The 19835-nt window shown below is 47.8% G+C and overlaps 1 protein-coding gene across 1 annotated transcript in view; it reads left to right on the top strand.

The window, feature by feature from the left end:
- CNGB1 (cyclic nucleotide gated channel subunit beta 1) overlaps window positions 1-15746 on the top strand; it is a gene marked incomplete at its 3' end in the record, with an annotated part of 63630 nt that extends 47884 nt beyond the window's left edge. The window contains exons 27-32 of the mRNA XM_007090377.3: window positions 1527-1624; window positions 1724-1807; window positions 4845-4963; window positions 5199-5345; window positions 12157-12373; window positions 15444-15746. Of these exons, the coding sequence (XP_007090439.3) occupies window positions 1527-1624; window positions 1724-1807; window positions 4845-4963; window positions 5199-5345; window positions 12157-12373; window positions 15444-15746 (968 nt within the window). The remainder of the gene's footprint in view (window positions 1-1526; window positions 1625-1723; window positions 1808-4844; window positions 4964-5198; window positions 5346-12156; window positions 12374-15443) is intronic.
- Between the last annotated feature and the right edge of the window lie 4089 nt (window positions 15747-19835).

Below are 19835 nucleotides of genomic sequence, written 5' to 3'. Positions count from 1 at the left end.
CCATGTCTTCTGGATGCCCTGCCCTCTCACTTCACCTGCCTTGAAATACATCCCCATCAGAGATGGAAGTACAGTTGAAATCAGGAGAGAAGGAAGACCCCCTCTCGCTTTCTCTTTCCATATACACACATACACATATATTGTTTGTCAACTTTTTGATGTTATGCTTTCCTTCTGAAATTATTTGGCTACAACCATGCATTTCATTCACCACTGTTTCTGCCTTCTTGTCAGAAGAACTGGGGTGTGCCCAGGAATTCTTGCAAACTGGGAGAACCTTAACCTGTACGTTGTTTTCAAATGTAGTGAAATTTTTGTGAATTCTAAACGGAACCCTTCATAAAATTTGAATATGCTATTTATATGTTGATTTATTTACAGTTATGTTTTTTCCAGTTTCCTTTTTATCTTTGGGAGCTAGTAATTTCGTTTTCAGAGCGTAGACATCATTTTGGAGCCCTCTGACAAGCCTGTGGTCCACTGACTGTGTGCCTTAGAGCCCCCTCAACTCTCTCAGCTAATTAAGGAGCCCCCTCACTGCTTCCATGGGCTTCCCTCTGGCCTTGAAGAAGCTACACCTCAACTCCAAGCTCTCCAGAGCTGAAGGTGTTGTCAAATCTGTGAGTGTAGAATCTTCATTAGCGTCCGTTGCTACTATGCTCACTCTACACAAGGCACATTCACGTGCATTGCCTCGTCTGTGCCAGTGATGGACTTGTGACATCTGAATCATTGCCCCCTTTCACAAGGGCGCACATTAAGGATGAGAGAGGGCTCTGACCTGCCCAGGGTCATACAGATCAGCTCTTGAGCCCATAAATAATTGTGGTGGAGTAGAAGGGAATCGGGATTGGGGTCAGGTTGTGCCTTTCTTGTCCCCAGTACCGACATTCATTCTGTGCCAGGCTCCCCATTCATTCAGTGCCAGGTCTGAGCACTGCAGACCCATCACGGGGAAAAATAGACAGGGCCCCTACTCTCCTGGGACTGGCCTTGGAGCCCCACGGCCTGTGTGGGATCTGATTCCATCCCCCTGGGCTGCGAGCAAGTCACTGCCCTCCTGAACCTCCCTTTCTGTAAGGTGGGGGTTATAGTAGTGGGCACCTCTTGTGTTGCTGGGAGATTTAATAAAACCATCTCTGTAAAGCTCTGTAAAACAGTGTTTGAAATACCTTAGTTCTTGCTAACATTCTTAGAGCCTGAGGAGGACAGACTAGTATTAACAAACCATTGCAATAAAGAGTGTGATCAGCGCTACAGCACAGAGACTGCTAACATAATAGCGGGTGGGGGATCTCAAGAGAAGGCTTCTTGGAGGAGTACTGGGTTCTGAAGGATGAGTAGAAGTTAACTACGGGGGTGTTTCCTGCAGAGGGAATAGCATCCAAAAAGCCCAGAGAGGGTACTCTCCCAGTATAGAGTGGTTCTAGATAACAGAGGAATGGCGTGGCTGGGGTCCCATGTGGGGGGAGTGGGGGGTAGAGGCCTGGATGTGTCTCTGACCATTGCCAGGGTCTCCTTTGCAGATGAGTCAGAACTGATGGTGCAGCTTCCGGACAAGATGCGGTTAGACCTCGCCATCGATGTGAACTATGACATTGTCAGTAAAGTGGCTCTCTTCCAGGTATGGCCCACCTAGCGCCCTCATCCCCAGGGTTCTGGGAAGCCCCAAGCCCCCACCCTCCTCTAAACGGGAATTCTTTCCCCCTCCTCCTGGGGACAGGGCTGTGACCGACAGTTGATCTTTGACATGCTGAAGAGGCTTCGTTCTGTCGTCTACCTGCCCAATGACTATGTGTGCAAGAAGGTGAGTGGCCCGAGGCAGCTGCAAGGCAGTCTGGGATTTACAGCGCATCTCCCTGCTAGGAGCTGTGCTGAAGGGGGTGCCTCTGAAGGCCCAGGGGGTTTGCAAGCCCAGGGAGAGCAGAATTGCTGGGGAGGGACAGGGACTATAGCACCAGTGAGCTGACCCCAGGGCTCCTGGGTTGTTTGGCATTGAACTCAGGTGTGCCTCAGGCTTTGCTCCTTTTGACACAGGACCAGGGGAATCAGGACGAGGAACCCCACTTTCCAGAAAAGGAAAGTGACCAACCTAACGAGAAGTAGATCCTTGACTGTGTAGATGAAACTGCTCCCAGGGTCTTGGTCTTCCTTTCAGAAAAATGGGGCAGCAGAAGGGCTGGGATAGGTCAGAGGTTGCAAACTGATGGCCTTTGCATAGCAGCCAGCCCATTCGTTGTTTTGTGGTTTTTTTTTTCCTAATCCTAAAAAAATGTTGAAATAGTCCCCAACCTTTAAAAACTTGAAGGTTTTAGGGTGCCTGGGTGGCTCAGTTTTATGAGCATCCAACTTCAGCTCAGGTCATGATCTCACAGTTCGTGCGTTCAGGCCCTGCATCAGGCTCTGTGTTGACAGCTCAGAGCCTGGAGCCTGCTTCAGATTCTGTGTCTCCCTCTCTCTCTCTCTCTGCCCCTCCCCCACTAGCACTCTGTCTCTGTCTCTCTGTCTCTCTCTCAAAAATAAATAAACATTAAAACATTTTTTTTTAATTTGAAGCTTTGCATAGAAATTCGGATTTCTGGCTGAAAACAGAAAAAAATCTGTTAGCACTGAGCCCTACTTTCCCAAATAGCAAGAGTCCCCTGAAGGGGAACATTGCCCTCCCTCCTGATGCCACAGGCCCCACCCCTCCCCACTGCCCCATACCAGGCCCCCCTCACTCCTTAAACCACCCCTCTGATCCTGGAAAACATTTGGATTTGAACCCAGGGCTCCACATGTCTAGGGCTTCTGCTTCCATTCTTCAAGGTGAGACCAAGGTCACCTGGTGAGTGAGTGGTTAAGGTGGAAGGACAGGAACTCAGGTTTGAGTCCTCTTGTTCCCAAGCTGTCAAGACAGGGGTGAAAAAAAAAGCCCAAGCAACCCCTGTAAGACTCAGGAAACCAGCCCAAGAAGGCCCCCATCTCCAAGTTGTATGCTGTGCAGCAGTGAAGTTTCTGGAAGCAGAGAGCCCAGGGAAATGGGGAAACAGTGTTACAGATGGTTGAGAATTTAGAGAGGCAGCCCTAGAGGCCAAGGGGTTTGGGAGCAATAGAGTGATTTGTCTGATGCTGGAGCTGCTTCCTAGCTGTGCAGCCTTGGGGCACTGGCTTCCCCTCTCTGACTCTCTCTCTTCTCATGGGTAAAGTAGGGATGTTGAGGGTACCGCCTCATGGGATGGTTGTGAAAATTGAGTAAGTTGTGCCTACAGAGTTTGGCACCATGCTGGCACAGAAGAGGTACTATTGCTGCTGTTATTATCCTTGAGGGTAATGTAGAATCTACTGCAAATGAGGAAGCGTCAGCCAGGTGGTTGGAGTCGGCAGGTGGAAGTGAGCCCTTGATGAGCAAGTGCGAATGGTACCCTCTGCTGTCCAGTTTTGCTCCGCGATGATCTCTCTGAGACACCCCTGGGGCACCCTCCCCTCACCGCCCCCCCAACCAGGGCTGGTTAGTGAGGTGAGGGTGAGCTCTGTAGACCCTTCAGTCCGTGTCAAATTGAACACAGAAACAGGGAAATGAAACTTCCCGTTTGTTAAGAAGCTCATGCACGTGTGAGATGTCCAGGAAACGTTTGTCAAATGAATCAGAAGTGTAATCGATTTACTTGCCCTTGATCTCTGTCCTTTCAGGTGTGACCCACAGGAAGTAGGGGTCTGTTGGGGGCATGAGGATCAGAAGGTGCATAACAGACGGGGTTTCTGATGGCAGTCCAAAGCAAGCTATTCATTTATCATTTGTTTTAATTTGGGGCTAAGACCATTGAAATAGTTTGCTACAGCTTCTGTAACAAAGGACCAGAGATTGGGTGGCTTAAACAACAGAAATGTATTGTGTCACCATCCTGGAGGCTGGAAGTCCAAGATTAAGGTGTCGGTAGGGGTTGGTTCCTTCTCAAGGCTGTGAGGAAAGGATCCGCTCCTCTCTCCTTGGCTTATAGATGGCTCTCCCCTCCCTGGGTCACTTCATGTTGTCTTCTCTGTATGCCTGTCTCTGTCCAAATGTCCCCTCTATAAGAACACCAGTCATGTTGGGTGAGGGGCTCACCCAACTCCAGTTCGGCCTCATCTTAATTTAACTAATTATATCTGCAATGACCCTCTTTCCAAAGAAGGTCATATTCTGAGCAACTGGGGTTAGGACTTCACCAAGTGAGTTTGGGAGGGACACAGTTTAACCCACAACAACCATAAAGTCTGGAACCAGACCGTCTGGGTTCAAATCCCTGCTCTCCCCTGGCCTAGCTTTGTGCCCTCGGGCAAAGAGTTCATATCCCAGAGCTGTTGGGGATTAAGCAGGCTCAGACACATAAAGCGCTTAGAACAGTGCCTCGCACAGACGAACGTTATACAAGGGCCAGACAACATGATTGATGTTGTTTTCATTCCTATTTCAATCAGCCAATGCTTACCAAGCTCCTGAAGTGGTATGTGGTAGGCACAGGTATCAGCTTATTGTATGAACCACTGTTGGACTTTCCATGCCTCTGGGCCCTCCACTGGAGTGTATCAATGGGAGTTTGCAGAATGCATTGCACCTGCACCTCCTAGCTTACCTCGAATTTTGCTTTCCATCACACCACTAACTCCCCATATAACCCTGTCAGGCAGGTTCGGGGTGGCCACTCTCCCCAATCCACAGATGGGGAGACTGAGGCCCCAGAGGAGAAGCGACCAAGTTGGTGGTGGGGCTGGATGCCGGCTCACGTTCCTCTGTGCTGTGCCACCAGCCTCTGGGCCCAGCCCTGCTGCCTTTATGGTCATTTTGGGAAAGGACAGAGGGGCTCACCCTTTCTCTGTTTCAGGGGGAGATAGGCCGAGAGATGTACATCATCCAGGCAGGACAGGTGCAGGTCTTGGGTGGCCCTGATGGGAAGGCCGTGCTGGTGACGCTGAAGGCTGGATCTGTGTTTGGAGAAATAAGGTCAGAGGGACGCTGGGGTGAAATGAGGAGACGTGGGCCCCAGCTGGAGGGGCGGGTGGCCAGCGGGTGGGACTTCGTCCTCAAGGGCTGTGGATGCTGACATATGCAGGGTCGGCCCCGGCTCTGCGCCGTGTGGGGCCGCCACCGTGCTCCAGGCAAGAAGTAGAGAGGAGCACTTTAGTGGGATCACAGCCACAGCCTGCCACATCTCACCTCCCTCCCTTTTCTGCCCCAGCTTGCTGGCTGTTGGTGGCGGGAATCGTCGCACCGCCAATGTGGTCGCCCACGGGTTCACCAACCTCTTCATTCTGGATAAGAAGGACCTGAATGAAATTTTGGTGCATTATCCCGAGTCTCAGAAGTTACTCCGGAAGAAGGCCAGGTACATTATTTTTATTAAAAAAAAGTCTGTATACACTTCAGTGTGCATTTTGTAAAGACTAAAACTTTCGCTTATATAACCGTTGTACCTTTATCAAAATCAGGAAATTCAGTATTGAAACGATGCTATTATCTCATCCCTAGTCCATCTTCAAATTTGATTAATTGTCCCAGTCGTGCCTTTTATGGACTTTCCTATCTTCTTTTCTATTCCTGAATCCAGTGGAGGACCACCTGTTCATTACACTGCCTCGTATCTGCAGTCTCCTTCGATCTGGGTTCGTTCCTCAGCCTTTTTCCATCTTTAGTGACTTCGAAGAGGACAGGCCAGTTATTTTGTAGAATGTCTCTTCATTTAGATTCAGCTGATGTTCTGATATTTTCTCATGATTACCTTCAGGTTCTGCATTAGGGCAGAAATTACTCAGAAGCGATGTTGTGGGGGCGCCTGGCTGGCTGGGTCGGTAGAGGATGTGTCTCTTGTTGTTGTTCAAGCCTCATGTTGGTTGTAGAACTTACTTTATTTTTTTTTTTAATTTTTTTTACGTTGATTTATTTTTGAGACAGAGAGACAGAGCATGAACGAGGGAGGGTCAGAGAAAGAGGGAGACACAGAATCTGAAACAGGCTCCAGGCTCTGAGCTGTCAGCACAGAGCCCAATGTGGGGCTTGAACTCACGGACTGTGAGATCATGACCTGAGCGGAAGTCGGACGCCCAACCGACTGAGCCACCCAGGCGCCCCGAGCTTACTTTAAAAAAAAAAAAAAGGGATGTTGTATTCTTCTTAGAGCAGCATATCGAGAGGCATGAGATGCTGGTTTCTCCCAGTATTATTGATGATTTTCCTTTCCATCACTTGGTTAATTAAGCCTTCTGGACTCTAAAGTTAACATTTTTCTCTTCGAAATTGATAAGTAATTAGTGGGGAGTCACTCTGAGGCTATCTGGACCTCCTGTTCCCCATCAAGCCTTCACTTGCTACTTCCAGTGCCCATTGAGGGTTCTTGCTAAATCAGTGATTGCCGCAGTGGTTGCCAAATGGTAATTTTCTGACTCCTACGTATTGTGCCTTCTACGTTTATTAGTGAGCATTCTACTTTAAGGAAGAGCTTTCTCTTCCTTCCCATTTATTGGTTTATTCATTTATCTATATCAATATGGATTTGTTTTGTTCCATAAATATCACGTTACACTCATTGTTTTGGTGTCAAATTGCACTACCTTTGGCCAGCAGGCGCCTCTTCAGGCTTGCTCTTGTGACTCTTTGTAACGTCCCCAACACGTTTTAGCACTTTCTTGCTAACAGCCACAATAAGATGCTCTGGGGTCATCTTGTGCTTTCCCTGCCACATCCCTGGAAATGGCCATTTGATTCCTTGTAGGTGGAAATGGTTTTTAGAAACCAACATTTGAGCACTCCGTGTGCTCATTGCTACTGGGGTGCTACTAGGCTCTGAAGTGGGCAGAGCTGGGAAATACACCCACATGCAAATATGCATAAATAAGTGTAGGAGCACCTGGGTGGCTCAGTCAGTTGAGTGTCCGACTTCAGCTCAGGTCATGATCTCATGGTTCATGAGTTCAAGTCCCGCATCAGGCTCGCTGCTGTCAGTGTGGAGCCTGCTAGGATTCTCTCTTTCCCTCTCTCTCTCTCTCTCTGCCCCTCCCCCACTTGTGTTCTCTCTCTCTCTCTCTCTCTCTCTCTCTCTCTCTCTCTCAAAAATAAAACAGTAAACATTAAAAAAATACGTGTATCTATATATGTGTATATATCAACATCTATTTTTCTGTCTGTTTCTGTGTCTGTACCTAACGATTTCAGTCCAACACCATGGAAATCCTTCTAATCTGTTCCTTTCCCATATTTGGTAAATTTCTTCTCCAACCCTGAGAAATTTAGCTCTCTTTACCCTCATTACATTAACTCCTTTGTTCAGTCCTACCATATAGAGAAAGCAGTTTCAGAATTGCTCTCCCATACCACTGGGGTGGGGGCTGGGGAGAAGCCTTCTCAGCAGAATTCAACATTTGGTGCATTTCCTTTGGTCTTTATCCTGAGTGTCTACGATGTAAGTGTTGTGTTCAGAGTTATTTGGATTCATTTCTTTTTTCTCCCTTTAGTGTGGGTGTTCTGTTCATGTGAAATACACCCAGGTTTGCATCCCATTTTTTATGATTCCTCTCACCCCCAATCCTTGTTGATTTTTTGTTGTTTTGAATATGTCAAACATTAACATGGCACCCAAAGTCATAATGCAACAAAATGGGATGCCCGGAGACTGTCCCAGCTACACCCCCCCCCTCCACCGGTTGCCCCTATACAAACCCAGGCTCATTAGTTTCTGCTGCTTCCTCAATGTGTTTCCTTCTGCACAAATGGGCAGATGGGTGAATATTTTCTTTTCTTTTCTGTCTCACACAAAAGGTAGCATACTGTAGACTTTCTTTTGCACTTTGCTTTTTTTCACATGACAACAAATCCTGAGAAGCCTTCTCTATCAGGCCATAGACCCATCTGCATGCCTCTGATGCTTGCAGACCATTTCTATGAATGGGCGTTTAGGCCATTTCCAATATTTTGCAATTCTCAACAGTGCTGCAGCGAACCACCTCGTGTATCTGTGTTTTGTACTGTTGAAGAATAGGTAAGTTTTTAGAAAAGCAGTTTTTTGTTGTTGTTGTTTTCAAACCCTTCAGATCAGGTTTTGAGTTGAGTGATGGAGGCAGCAGCGTGTGGTAGAAAATCCACAACAGGCTTGGGAAGTTACAGGTCTCAAACCCTGTCCGTGTGAGGTATTGGATGTGTGGTTTTAGAGAAGTTACTCAACTTCTCGGGTCTCAGTTTTCTGCAGTTCTATAAAATAAGGGTAATCCCCTCTACTGTGTTGTTGGGAAGATTAAATAAAATAGTGTGTATGAATGTCTCCAGCAAGGTACCTGGCATGTGGGAGAGCTCAGTGAACATTAATAATGGTTCCTCTTTATCCATTAAATCCTCTCTATAATTTTCTCATTGGATAAAGCCTTTTCAAATCTATCTATCTGGTTTTCTGGTTTTGCCTCCCTTGCCTTTTATCATATATTCCTATTTTCTACCTCATTCTATGAAATGACACCATAAATAAACTGCCTCCATTCACAGCACACAATAATTTATTGAGTACATAGTTCTAGGCCCTGGGGACACAGCAGGGACCAAATAAAGCTTGAATTCTAATAGGGGAGACCAACAATGGAGAAATGAATGGTTATGCGATATCCCCAGCTGGGCACAGGGCTGTGAGGGGACACAAAGCCACATCGTGGAGACAGAAGTGATGGAGGGAGTTACTTGAGATAAGTTGGCCAGGAAAAACCATTCTGAGGAAAGTGGTATTTCAGCCGGGACCTGCACAGAATAAAAGCATGAGCAGGACTGCTTGCAGGGAAGAGCATTCCAGCCAGAGGGAACAGCATGTGCAAAGGCTCTGCGGAGGAGCAAGCTCAGTGTGTGCGTGGACCAGCAAGAAAATAAGAGTAGCTTGATATGGGATGGGAGAAGTCAAGGGGATGAGCTTGGGTAGGGCCTCGCAGGTGACGCCTTGCAGTGGCTTTGGGTTTTATTCTGAGGGAGATGGCAGCTGTGTGGGGTTTTACACAGACGAATGATTTGACATGACTTAAGTTTTAACAAAACCCCTTCGGCACCGTCAGGTGAGTGGAGGCTGTGTTGATGTTGGCCCATAATACATGCAGGATGCTGGGGTCCCCTGAGGAAGGAGGCCACCCTGTAACCCAGCTTCCCTGTTTGCTCTTAGGGAAGCCACTGGGCCCTTCCAAAGGCCGGTCTGTCTGAACTTCTCCCACAAAATTTGCCCATTTCCTCCTTCTCTCCCGAGGAACAGGGAAATATAGCCAATCCTCATTAGTCACGTATTTGCGATTCTGTGTTTGCAATTCGCCTACTCACTAAAATTTATTTGTAACCCCGAAATCAGCACTCACGGGCGTTCCCAGTAATCCGTGGATGTGTGCAGAGCACTGAAAACTTTGAGTTGCCCGAAGTGCACGTCCTGGGCAGAAGTTGAACAAGGTGACGCTCTGCTCTATTGTTTCAGCTTGTAAGCGTCTGAACACTTGGAAGCAAACGTCCTTTTGTGGTCTGTTTAGTGCCACCTTTTTCACATTTTTGTGATCCTTATTGGTGATTTTGCTATTTAAAATGGCCCCTAAGTGTAGTGCTGAGGTGCTGTGTTCCCAAGGGCAAGAGGGCTGGGATGGGCCTTACAGAGAAAACACGTGGGTTAGACAAGCTTCGTTGAGGCATGACTTTCAGAGATGTTCGTCGTGAGTTCAATGGTAATGAATCAACTGTGTATTACATAAGATGTCTGTAAACAGAAACACACACAAATATTGATCAGTTGATGAAAATGTTGTCATGAGAGGCTCGCAGAAACCTAAGCCTGTGTTTGCCCCAGAAACAATGACTCGGTGTTCACTAATTCGGTGTTTGCAGGGGTTCTACAGAGCGACACTACCAGGTATAGTGAGAATCGACTGTTAATGTCTGAGAGCAGACTCCAGGTCCCCCTACCCTGCCTTCTTCCCCCAACAAGAGGAGCAAGGCCCAAGAAAGCCACCCATTTCTTTGGCTAGGTTAGGTGAGGGTGTGGCAAATCAACTAGCATCCCGCAGACGCTCCTGACCACGTATGGTGAGCCTGTGCCTGGCACTGGAGGAGGCCGAGGGGCTGAGGTGATGGCCCGGGGTGGGGAGCAGCCAGAGAAAGGAGTTGCTGACGGGCCTTGCAGCACAGAGGCCCTGGGACCAGAGCTGTGGCATGATTCATCAGAGAGGTGGTTCTCTGGAAAGGCAAGCTTGAGGACAGAGGCAGGGGATCATGTGGGAGCTCTGCCCATCAAAGGAAAAGACACGATCTGAGAGCCACAGAGCCTGGGGATGTCTGAGTTGGTGACAGCCACGTGTGGGATTCTGTCTAAACTACCTGCTTTACAGATGGAGGTGCGGAGGCCCCGAATAAGTGAAGTGCTCAGCTCTCTGGCTTGGCCACTCCAAGATATGGGGCAAAAAGGTCTCACGCATGCTACTTTCTCCAGGGATGAATGTGCGATCCTACTTATAGGAAAATGCGTCATCGGAAAATGAGGCTGAATTTCCTTAATCTGGCAATGTCCCAGAAGCCAGCTCAGTGTCTCAAAAGAGAGACAGCCCCTTAGCAATCAGAAAAGGTCCCATAGATAGATCTTTTGTGTCATTTTTGTACCACGCCGAGCCTTCCCACAGACTGTCATGCTGTGAGTTATGGACTAAATGACACAGGTGACAGTGCCAGGCATGGAGAGGCCGCTGATGAATTATCATGTTTGTGTTCTCCTGGGGGAGTCCCAGCCGGAAAATGCAAGTCTTGGGCAATTAATATCAATATGCACAATTTAAATCCATTGCCTCTGATTAGATAAGCAGCCAGTAATGGCCTCATTTTTAAACAAACAAGTTTTGCTGGAGCCCTGGTGAATGAATTTGCCAATTAGGAGTCTAGGCCCACTAGACTGCAGACACAATTCATTTGTTCTTGAGCCAAACCACTCATCACATATCTGTAGCGTGAAATATTCCTTATCAAAGGCTGGGGCTCTGTTCGATGGAAGATTGTCTCCTTATTTAGAGAGCAGGGTGGCAAACTGCATTTGCATCTGGGTTTTAATTCTGCCCCTGTGATTTCCTCACTGTGTGACCTTGGGAAAATTACTTACCCCTCTGGCCTTGCATATCTTTATTTGAAATGAGGGAGAAAAATAGGGCCTACCTGTGAGGAGGATTCTGTGAGATTTAAATGACAGAATGTGTATCAGTTATCTGTTGTTACGTAATGATATTACCACACATTGAGCAGCTTTTAAAACCACACGTATTGATCACCTCAGAGTTTCCGTGGGTCAGAAGTCTGGGGTGGCTTTGGTGGGTCTGCTGCAAGGCTATAATCAAGGTGTGGGCCAGAGCTGAGTCCCATCTCAAATGTCCCCTGGGGAAGGACCTGCTTCCAAGGTCACATGCCTGTGAGCCGACTTCAGTGTCTTATGGTTGTAGGACTGGGGGTCTCACTTCCCAGCCAATTGTTGGCCGGAAGCTGCCCGTGGTTCTCGCCACGTGGGCCTCCCCCAACATGGCCACTTGCTTCATCAAAGCCAGTGAGGGAGCGTCTCCTTGCAAGACAGAGATCACGAGCCCATGTGACATATTCACAAAGGTGGTATCTGATCACCCTTGCTGTATTCTGCTGGTTGAAAGCAAGTCACATGTCCCACTCACCCCTCAAGGGGAGGGAACACCAGGAAGGGGGATCTCAGGGGCCACTGAAGAGGGTCTGTAAAGGACTGAGTATAGCACCCGACACATACAGACACTCAGTAAGTGTTGACAGAGGTGATGGTGAGGATGGCAAAATGACAGCGAAGCAAAAGGAAGAGAAGGGAAAGGCTTTGGGTCTTTTTTCAGCGGAGCATCCTATTTCTGAGTCCATATGTTATAGTATCATTCAGCATTTCCCGTGTGACCTCAGAAAAGTTCTTGACCCCTCTGAGCCTGCATTCCTCCTCTATAAGGTACAGACTATAAACCCACGTCGTCCCGGTTGCTCCCATCACTTACTGAGATGTGACATATAAAGCACTTCGCGCCCTGCTTACTCACAGTTCGCCAGCCAAAACCACCACCGCCACACCACAACCCCAGTGGATTCTACGTGAATGATGCTTTCTTCTCTCCCAGAGCATGCTTGTGATGTTCACGGGCGCTGCTTTCTTTCAGGCGCATGCTAAGAAATAACAACAAGCCCAAGGAGAAGAGCGTGTTCATCCTTCCTCCCCGGGCAGGCACCCCCAAGCTGTTCAACGCCGCCCTGGCCGTAGCAGGAAAGATGGGTGCCAAGGGGGCAAAAGCCGGCAAGCTTGCCCACCTGAGGGCCCGGCTCAAGGAACTGGCTGCGCTGGAGGCGGCAGCGAGGCAGCAGCAGTTGCTGGAACAGGTAACGCGGTTGGTTCCCCAGCCTCCCTGTCCATTTCAGCCTCGTGCCAGAGAGAGGGCCAGGGTGCCTCAGAGAGTGGGGAAATCTCTCCCCCTTCTTCACATCAGTCAGGACTCATTTGGTTGCAAGTGACAGAAATGCAAGTCACGGTGCCAGCTCACGTTAGCTTAAAAAAACAGGGAATTGATGGGGGTCGGGTAGCTGGGCAGTTCAGGCAAGGCTGGATCCAGGAGTTCAGACGATACCCAGGGGACTGGTTTTGCCATTCTGTCATTCCTGCTTTCCTCAGGGATGGCGTCCCATCACAAGGGCACTAGGGTTACATCCTTCTGGTTTAGCAACTCCCAACGGAAAGTCCCTCTTTCCCCATGATTCCAGCAAAAGTCCCAGGGCTCACTGTCACTGGACAGAATCGGATCGCGTGCCACTTCCCCAGCCACCGACTGTGGTGGTGTGGAGAGACCAGGCTCCCCTGCCTGGGCTGAGGGGGGCAATCCTCCTACGGGAAGTCCTCCTGCACTTGCAGAGGTAGGAGCAGTGGGTGTGGGCAGGGAATGTCCCTCCCCAGATGGCAGTGATGTCCTCATATTTTATATTTGTGTCTGTGACACTTGAAAAGATTTGAAGAGAAAAAACTCTGCAGCAGGCACAGTGCCAACTGTCCTACCCGCCCCAGTCCTCGGAAATCTGAAGGGAATTTTAAAATTAGTTCTGGGATTCTTTTCTGTGACTAATGCCAAAAATGCCAATTAGAATGATTGCACTAATTATGACTATTCATGACTGTCCTTTAGGGAGGCTGTTGGGAAGGAGGCCGTGGTTAGGCAGCAGCTCCGTGGCAGGGAGGGGACTGCAGTCCACATGACAGAATTCAAAGGGGGCACCTGGGTGGCTCAATCGGTTAAGCGTCTGACTTCAGCTCAGGTCATGATCTCGCAGTTCATGGGTTCCAGCCCCACACCGGACTCACTGCTGTCAGCGCAGAGCCTGCTTTGGATCTTCTGTTTCCCCTCCCTCTTTGCCCCTCCCCCACTTGCGTTCTCTTTCTCAAAAATAAATAAGTCTTGGGCGGGGGGCGGGGGGGGGGGCGCGGCAGGAAACGAGCCTAGTGAACTTAGTCTCAATCCAGGCTGGTGTCAGAGTCTGGGGGACCTGTCCAGAGATCATTTGATATCTGGAGTCTGGGAGTTGACATCAAAGCTCCCTGGGGTTCCAGTATCTTCTCAAGATACAGCCACCCAGGGCCTCAGACTGAGGACAGATATGATTGCCTGGCTCACAAACTGTCAGAGTCAAGGTCGAACCAGCAAGTTGGGGTCCTTAGTGCCGGCTGCTGCGTGGGACTGAGCAGACGTGAGCTCCAAGGCTCTTCTCAGTACAGTGAAAGGCTTTATCTGAAATGGGGCTTATTGCTACTGAATATTAGCTCTTTACCCAGGCAGCTTGGAGATGTGAATTAAATTTGCATGAGAATTCTAATAAAAGTCAATTTTAGAACAATCAGGGCAGAATGGCAGAGTGCAAGGAGCTCTTAAATAATAATCCAAAGATACGGGTCTAAATCCCAGCTCTGTCACCACCAAGTCTGTGATCCGGGGAAGTTCCTCAAGCTTTCTGAGATGCAGATTACTCATGGTTGCCACATGGCATTGTATAGATGAAGCAGGATACCTTGGATGTCTTTTTTTTTTTTTAATATTTGTTTATTTTTGAGAGAGAAAGAGAGAGAGCATGAGCGGGAAAGGGGCAGAGGGAGAGGGGGACAGAGGATCTGAAGCAGACTCCAAGCTGTCAGCATGGACCCTGATGTAGGGCTCGAACCCACAAACCATGAGATCATGACCAGAGCTGAAGTCAGATGCTTAACTGACTGAGCCACCCGGGTGCCCCTTGGATATCTTTTATAAGGCATTTTGAACATGGCGAAGCACTTGACCAAACTTCCCACGATTCTTCTGGATCCATTCACAGCAGGATGCTTCAGGAAGCCCCATCAGGGCACCATCTTGCCCTGGAAGAGTGTTGTCAGAGTTTAGGGCAGATAGGGGAAGGTGGAACAGGTGTACCAAAACATGCAGGAACACTGAGACAGAGGGAGTGGTTTGTCCCCAGAGCTGCCTTGGGTTCTTGGAGTGGGGTTCCCTACCCCACTTCCCTTCCTTCAACACCCTATGACTTGAGCAAACTTCAGACGTCTCTGTTCCTCACGAGCATGCTGACCGCCTTCACTTTAATTCACATGTGGGTCTTGCACAGCTGTGGACCATTCAGGCCTCCTTTTCTGGGGGCCACTCTCTCCCATTTATTTTCATGCAGAGATGGGTCAGACAGGGCAGGTGGGGTCACGAGTATCCATGAAGGCTTGGGTTTTTACTGATACACAGACCATGGCCAGTGTCCATAGGAACCGCAAAGGCTGGGGTTGGAAGTACCCACCAAGTCCCCAAGTATGGGGGCTGAGCCCAGCCTAATGCCAGTGGTATCCTGCCCATTCTTCTCCCGGGGGAGGAGAGGTCTCAACCTTTGAGACCTTCCAGAAAGGGGGACAGCCCACAGCTACTTCTGCCATCTCAGGCTTTTACCTTGTTTGCTTAGAATTTGTCTCATTCACCCAGGAGCACCCAGCTCTGGTAACTGGACAGTGGACAGGGCCACTGGTAAGTGGACAGGGCCGCCGGCTCAGCTTTGCAAAGGCTTGGTGGTTCTCCCTCTTGGTCTCAGCCTCTCTTCCCTCAATGGCTCAGGGGCAGGCTTGAACCTGCAGCTCCACTCTGGCTTCTAGCCCTGCCCATCAACAGAGACCCAAAATATCTCCAAGACCTTCCGCTAAGTCCAGCCAGGACTTTTTAATTCCTAAACTTCACCATAATATACTCTGTGTCTACCAAATAATCCTGATGCCTTCCAACCCCCCACTTCTCATCCATTATATTGAACCCCTGAGTGCTCTGCCATTCTCCTCCTTGGGGGTATGAGAAAGGGGAACAGGGAGGTGTGCCAGACCCCTCTAAGACCCCTCCAAGAAATGTCCGATGTTCTTTGCCTCATCAATCACCCTTTCCGGTTTCAGGCCAAGAGCTCGCAAGACACTGCGGGAGAGGCGGGATCCGCCGCCCCAGACCAGCCAGCACCGCCAGAGCCCCCAGCCCGCCGCTCTCCGCCACCTGCCTCCCCTGAGAGGCCCGAGGAAGGCAGGGAGGGGGCGGCAGGGCCGGAGGAGCACTCGGTGCAGATTCGCATGAGCCCAGGCCCAGATCCCGGTGAACAGATCCTGTTGGTGGAGATCCCGGAGGAGAAGGAGATCCCGGAGGAGAAGAAGGAGATCCCGGAGGAGAAGGAAATCCCCGAGGAGAAGGAGATCCCGGAGGAGAAGGAGATCCCCGAGGAGGAGGAGATCCCGGAGGAGAAGGAGATCCCGGAGGAGAAGAAGGAGATCCCGGAGGAGAAGGAGATCCCCGAGGAGGAGGAGATCCCGGAGGAGAAGAAGGAGATCCCGGAGGAGAAGAAGGAGATCCCGGAGGAGAAGAAGGAGATCCCGGAGGAGAAGGAGATCCCCGAGGAGGAGGAGATCCCGGAGGAGAAGGAGATCCCGGAGGAGAAGGAGATCCCCGAGGAGGAGGAGATCCCGGAGGAGAAGAAGGAGATCCCAGAGGAGAAGAAGGAGATCCCAGAGGAGAAGCAGGAGGCCGAGTGAGGCTGCCGCCAGCGTGCCACTTCCGGCAGGTGCAGGCGCGTCCAGAGCAACGCTCCCCTCTCCTGCAGGCCCAGACTCCCGGACTCAGTAGCGTCTGTCATTCTGGCCCAGCGGGCTTCTGCCAAGGCTGGTTTTGAAGTCAACAAATGTCGTTAGTGTCCCTGAGTTCCCACCATCACCTGAGAACCCCATCTCTTCCGACTGTTATTTTTAAAAACAAAATTCTTTTCTATTTAAAAAGTTTGTGGGGAAAGGCTAGACAGAATGGGACTCCAACCCTCCGGGAAGCTTTGTTGGAGACTAAAGGGTTAGTGAATGTTTGGGTTTCAACCTCCCACATTTCAAGGATAGAAAACCTGCCAGCAGGTGGGAAACCTGGCTGGCTCAGTGGGTAGAACATGGGACTCTTGATCTCAAGGTTGTGAGTTCAAGCCCCACATTAGGTGTAGAGATTAAAACAAACACAGCTTGTCAGCAGAAGGGTAGTTATGCTCTGCTGCTCATTTGACTAAATGGGAACTATAGCTCACCTGACGACCTGATTAGGGACATGATGCCCATTAGGGTAGTTAAGCATGGATCTGTTCCCGGGTTGCATTCAGTTCTGAGTCCGATGCCATCACCTAGTTCTGGTCTGCAGGGATTCATGCTTGCTTACTTTAACACCCTTGCCATAGAGATGATGGTGGCAACTTCCATTAATCCTAGAAGACAAAATTACAGCTGACACCACTGAAGTTCCTGATGCTTCCCCAGATCAAGTCAAGTCATGTTGCTTTAATGATTCAAAATAAAAGGGGGGAGGTGGGATGGGGAGGAGTCCTCAGTCACTGAATATTGGGAGGATTTCATTTGCATATCTAATGGCTCATGGGGGAGTGGGTGATTAAACACAAAAACCCGTCCTGGGCCATTTGTTTCCACCAGCAACAATGAACACAAAAAGCCCCGGAATTCCAATAGGTACTGCCCATTTTATATAAAATTGCAGGACATTGTGAACTGCTGAAGAGGCCTTTGAGGGCTTACAAATGTGTGTATTTGTCTATCGGACTAAAACCAGAACATTCATTTCCCCTGTGAAAAAAATGAAACAATATGGGAGTTCTCAGCCTGGTCTAAACACTTCCAAATCCCAGGGTAACAAACAGATTTCTCTAGTTGATGACATACCATGTGATCTGAGTAATCACATTGTATATAGTGATGAGCAGCATTATTTTAGCCTTTTAAAAAGCTTTTATTAATTTATTTTAATAAATTTTTATGGGTATGAAAGGCTACCCAGTTAAAATGATCCCTCCTACCCCTGGTGCCCAACCTCCCTGGTCCCCTTCCTGGAAGCAACCACTATTATCAATTTCTCATGCTCTTCCTTTTTTTTTTTTTCTTTCACAAATAATAACATACTAGAGCTGCTGTTGTTTTTCATTTGATTTATTCTGAAGATTCTTCTTACTATATAGAGGGGATGCTTATTTTTCATGCCTACAATCTAGTCCATTGTCTGCAAGTATCATAACATTTAATGGCTCTCCAATTGACAGGCATTTGCCATGTTTTCAATCATGCTGTTAAGAAATAGTGCTTCAATTAAAAAAAATCATATACATAACTTCACTGGGAAACACTGTTTTTAAATAGGGGAAATCTGGAGGTTTGGGCTTATTTTTGCTTTACCATCCCCAATTATCATATTCATATTTACACTACATATTCTGTTTTCTTTCTTTTTTGAGAGAGAGAGAGAGAGAGACAGAGCGTGAGCGATGAAGGGGCAGAAAGAGAGGGAGACACAGAATCCGAAGCAGGCTCCAGGCTCTGAGCTGTCAGCACAGAGCCCGATGCAGGGCTCAAATCCACAAACCAAGAGATTGTGACCTGAGCCCAACTCAGATGCTTTACCGACTGAGCCACCCAGGTGCCCCCACACTTCATGTTCTAAATCCAAGCATAGAGAATGCTTCCATTTTTGGCAAGTATTTCAGATATATCAATCAAGTCAGTGTGTTACCCTTCAGTAGATGGCAAAATGTTTTGAAGGCACCTTCACTGTGAGATCCTATTTTATAAGGAATCTTTTTTTATATGAACATACTCATTATTTTAGATATCAACTCTTGAATGTATACTGCTTATTATATAAAGCGAGAGATTCTTGAGGTTTTCCAAGAATTGTCCTGGAAAGAAAATTGATTTCTTTTCTTTTTCTTTCTTTTTTTTTTTTTTAATTTACATCCAACTTAGCATATAGTGCAACAGTGATTTCAGGGGTAGATTCCTTAATGTCCCTTACCCATTTAGCCCATCCCCCCTGCCACAACCCCCTCAGTAACTGTTTGTTCTCCATATTTAAAAGTCTCTTATGTTTTGTCCCCCTCCCTGTTTTTATATTATTTTTGCTTCCCTTCCCTTGTGTTCATCTGTTCTGGTCTTAAAGTCCTCATGAGTGAAGTCATATGATATTTGTCTTTCTCTGACTCATTTCGATTAACATAATACCTTCTAGTTCCATCCATGTAGTTGCAAATGGCAAGATTTCATTCTTTTTGATTGCCGAGTAGTACTCTATTGTATATATATACATCTTCTTTTTCCATTCATCCATCGATGGACATTTGGGCTCTTTCCATACTTTGGCTATTGTTGATAGTGCTGCTATAAACATTGGGGTATATGTGCCCCTTCAAAAGAGCACACATGTATCCCTTGGATAAATACCTAGTAGTGCAATTACTGGGTCATAGGGTAGTTCTATTTTTAATTTTTTGAGGAACCTCCATACTGTTTTCCAGAGTGGCTGCACCAGTTTGCATTCCCACCAGCAGTACAAAAGAGATCCTCTTTCTCTGCAACCTCGCCAACATCTGTTGTTGCCCAAGTTGTTAACGTTAGCCATTCTGACAGGTGTGAGGTGGTATCTCATTGTGGTTTTCATTTGTATTTCCCTGATGATGAGTGATGTTGAGCATTTTTTCATGTGTCGGTTGGCCATCTGGATGTCTTCTTTGGAGAAATGTCTATTCATGTCTTTTGCCCTTTTCTTCACTGGATTATTTGTTTTTTGGGTGTTGAGTTTGATAAGTTCTTTATAGATTTTGGATACTAACCCTTTATCTGCTATGTTGTTTGCAAATATCTTCTCCCATTCCATCGGTTGCCAAAAGTTTTGCTGATTGTTTCCTTCACCGTCCAGAAGCTTTTTATTTTGATGAGGTCCCAGTAGTTCATTTTTGCTTTTGTTTCCATTGCCTTTGGAGACGTGTTGAGTAAGAAGTTGCTGCAGCCAAGATCAAAGAGGTTGTTGCCTGCTTTCTCCTCGAGGATTTTGAAGGCTTCCTGTCTTTCATTTAGGTCTCTCATCCATTTTGAGTTTATTTTTGTGTATGGTGTAAGAAAGTGGTCCAAGTTCATTCTTCTGCATGTTGCTGTCCAGTTTTCCCAGCACCACTGGCTGAAGAGACTGCCTTTATTGCACTGGATATTCTTTCCTGCTTTATCAAAGATTAGTTGGCCATACTTTGTGGGTCCATTTCTGGGTTCTCTATTCTGTTCCATTGATCTGAGTGTCTGTTTTTGTGCCAGTACCATACTGTCTTGATGATTACAGCTTTGTAGTATAGCTTGAAGTCCAGGATGGTGATGCCTCCTGCTTTGGTTTTCTTTTTCAAGATTGCTTTGGCTATTCGGAGTCTTTTCTGGTTCCATACAAATTTTAGGATTGTTTGTTCTAGCTCTGTGAAGAATGCTGGTGTTATTTAAAAAAAA

This window comes from Panthera tigris, chromosome E2 (genome assembly GCF_018350195.1).
Source record: "Panthera tigris isolate Pti1 chromosome E2, P.tigris_Pti1_mat1.1, whole genome shotgun sequence".
NCBI classification, from domain to species: Eukaryota; Metazoa; Chordata; class Mammalia; order Carnivora; family Felidae; genus Panthera; species Panthera tigris.
This window is presented reverse-complemented; position numbering and strand designations above follow the sequence as displayed.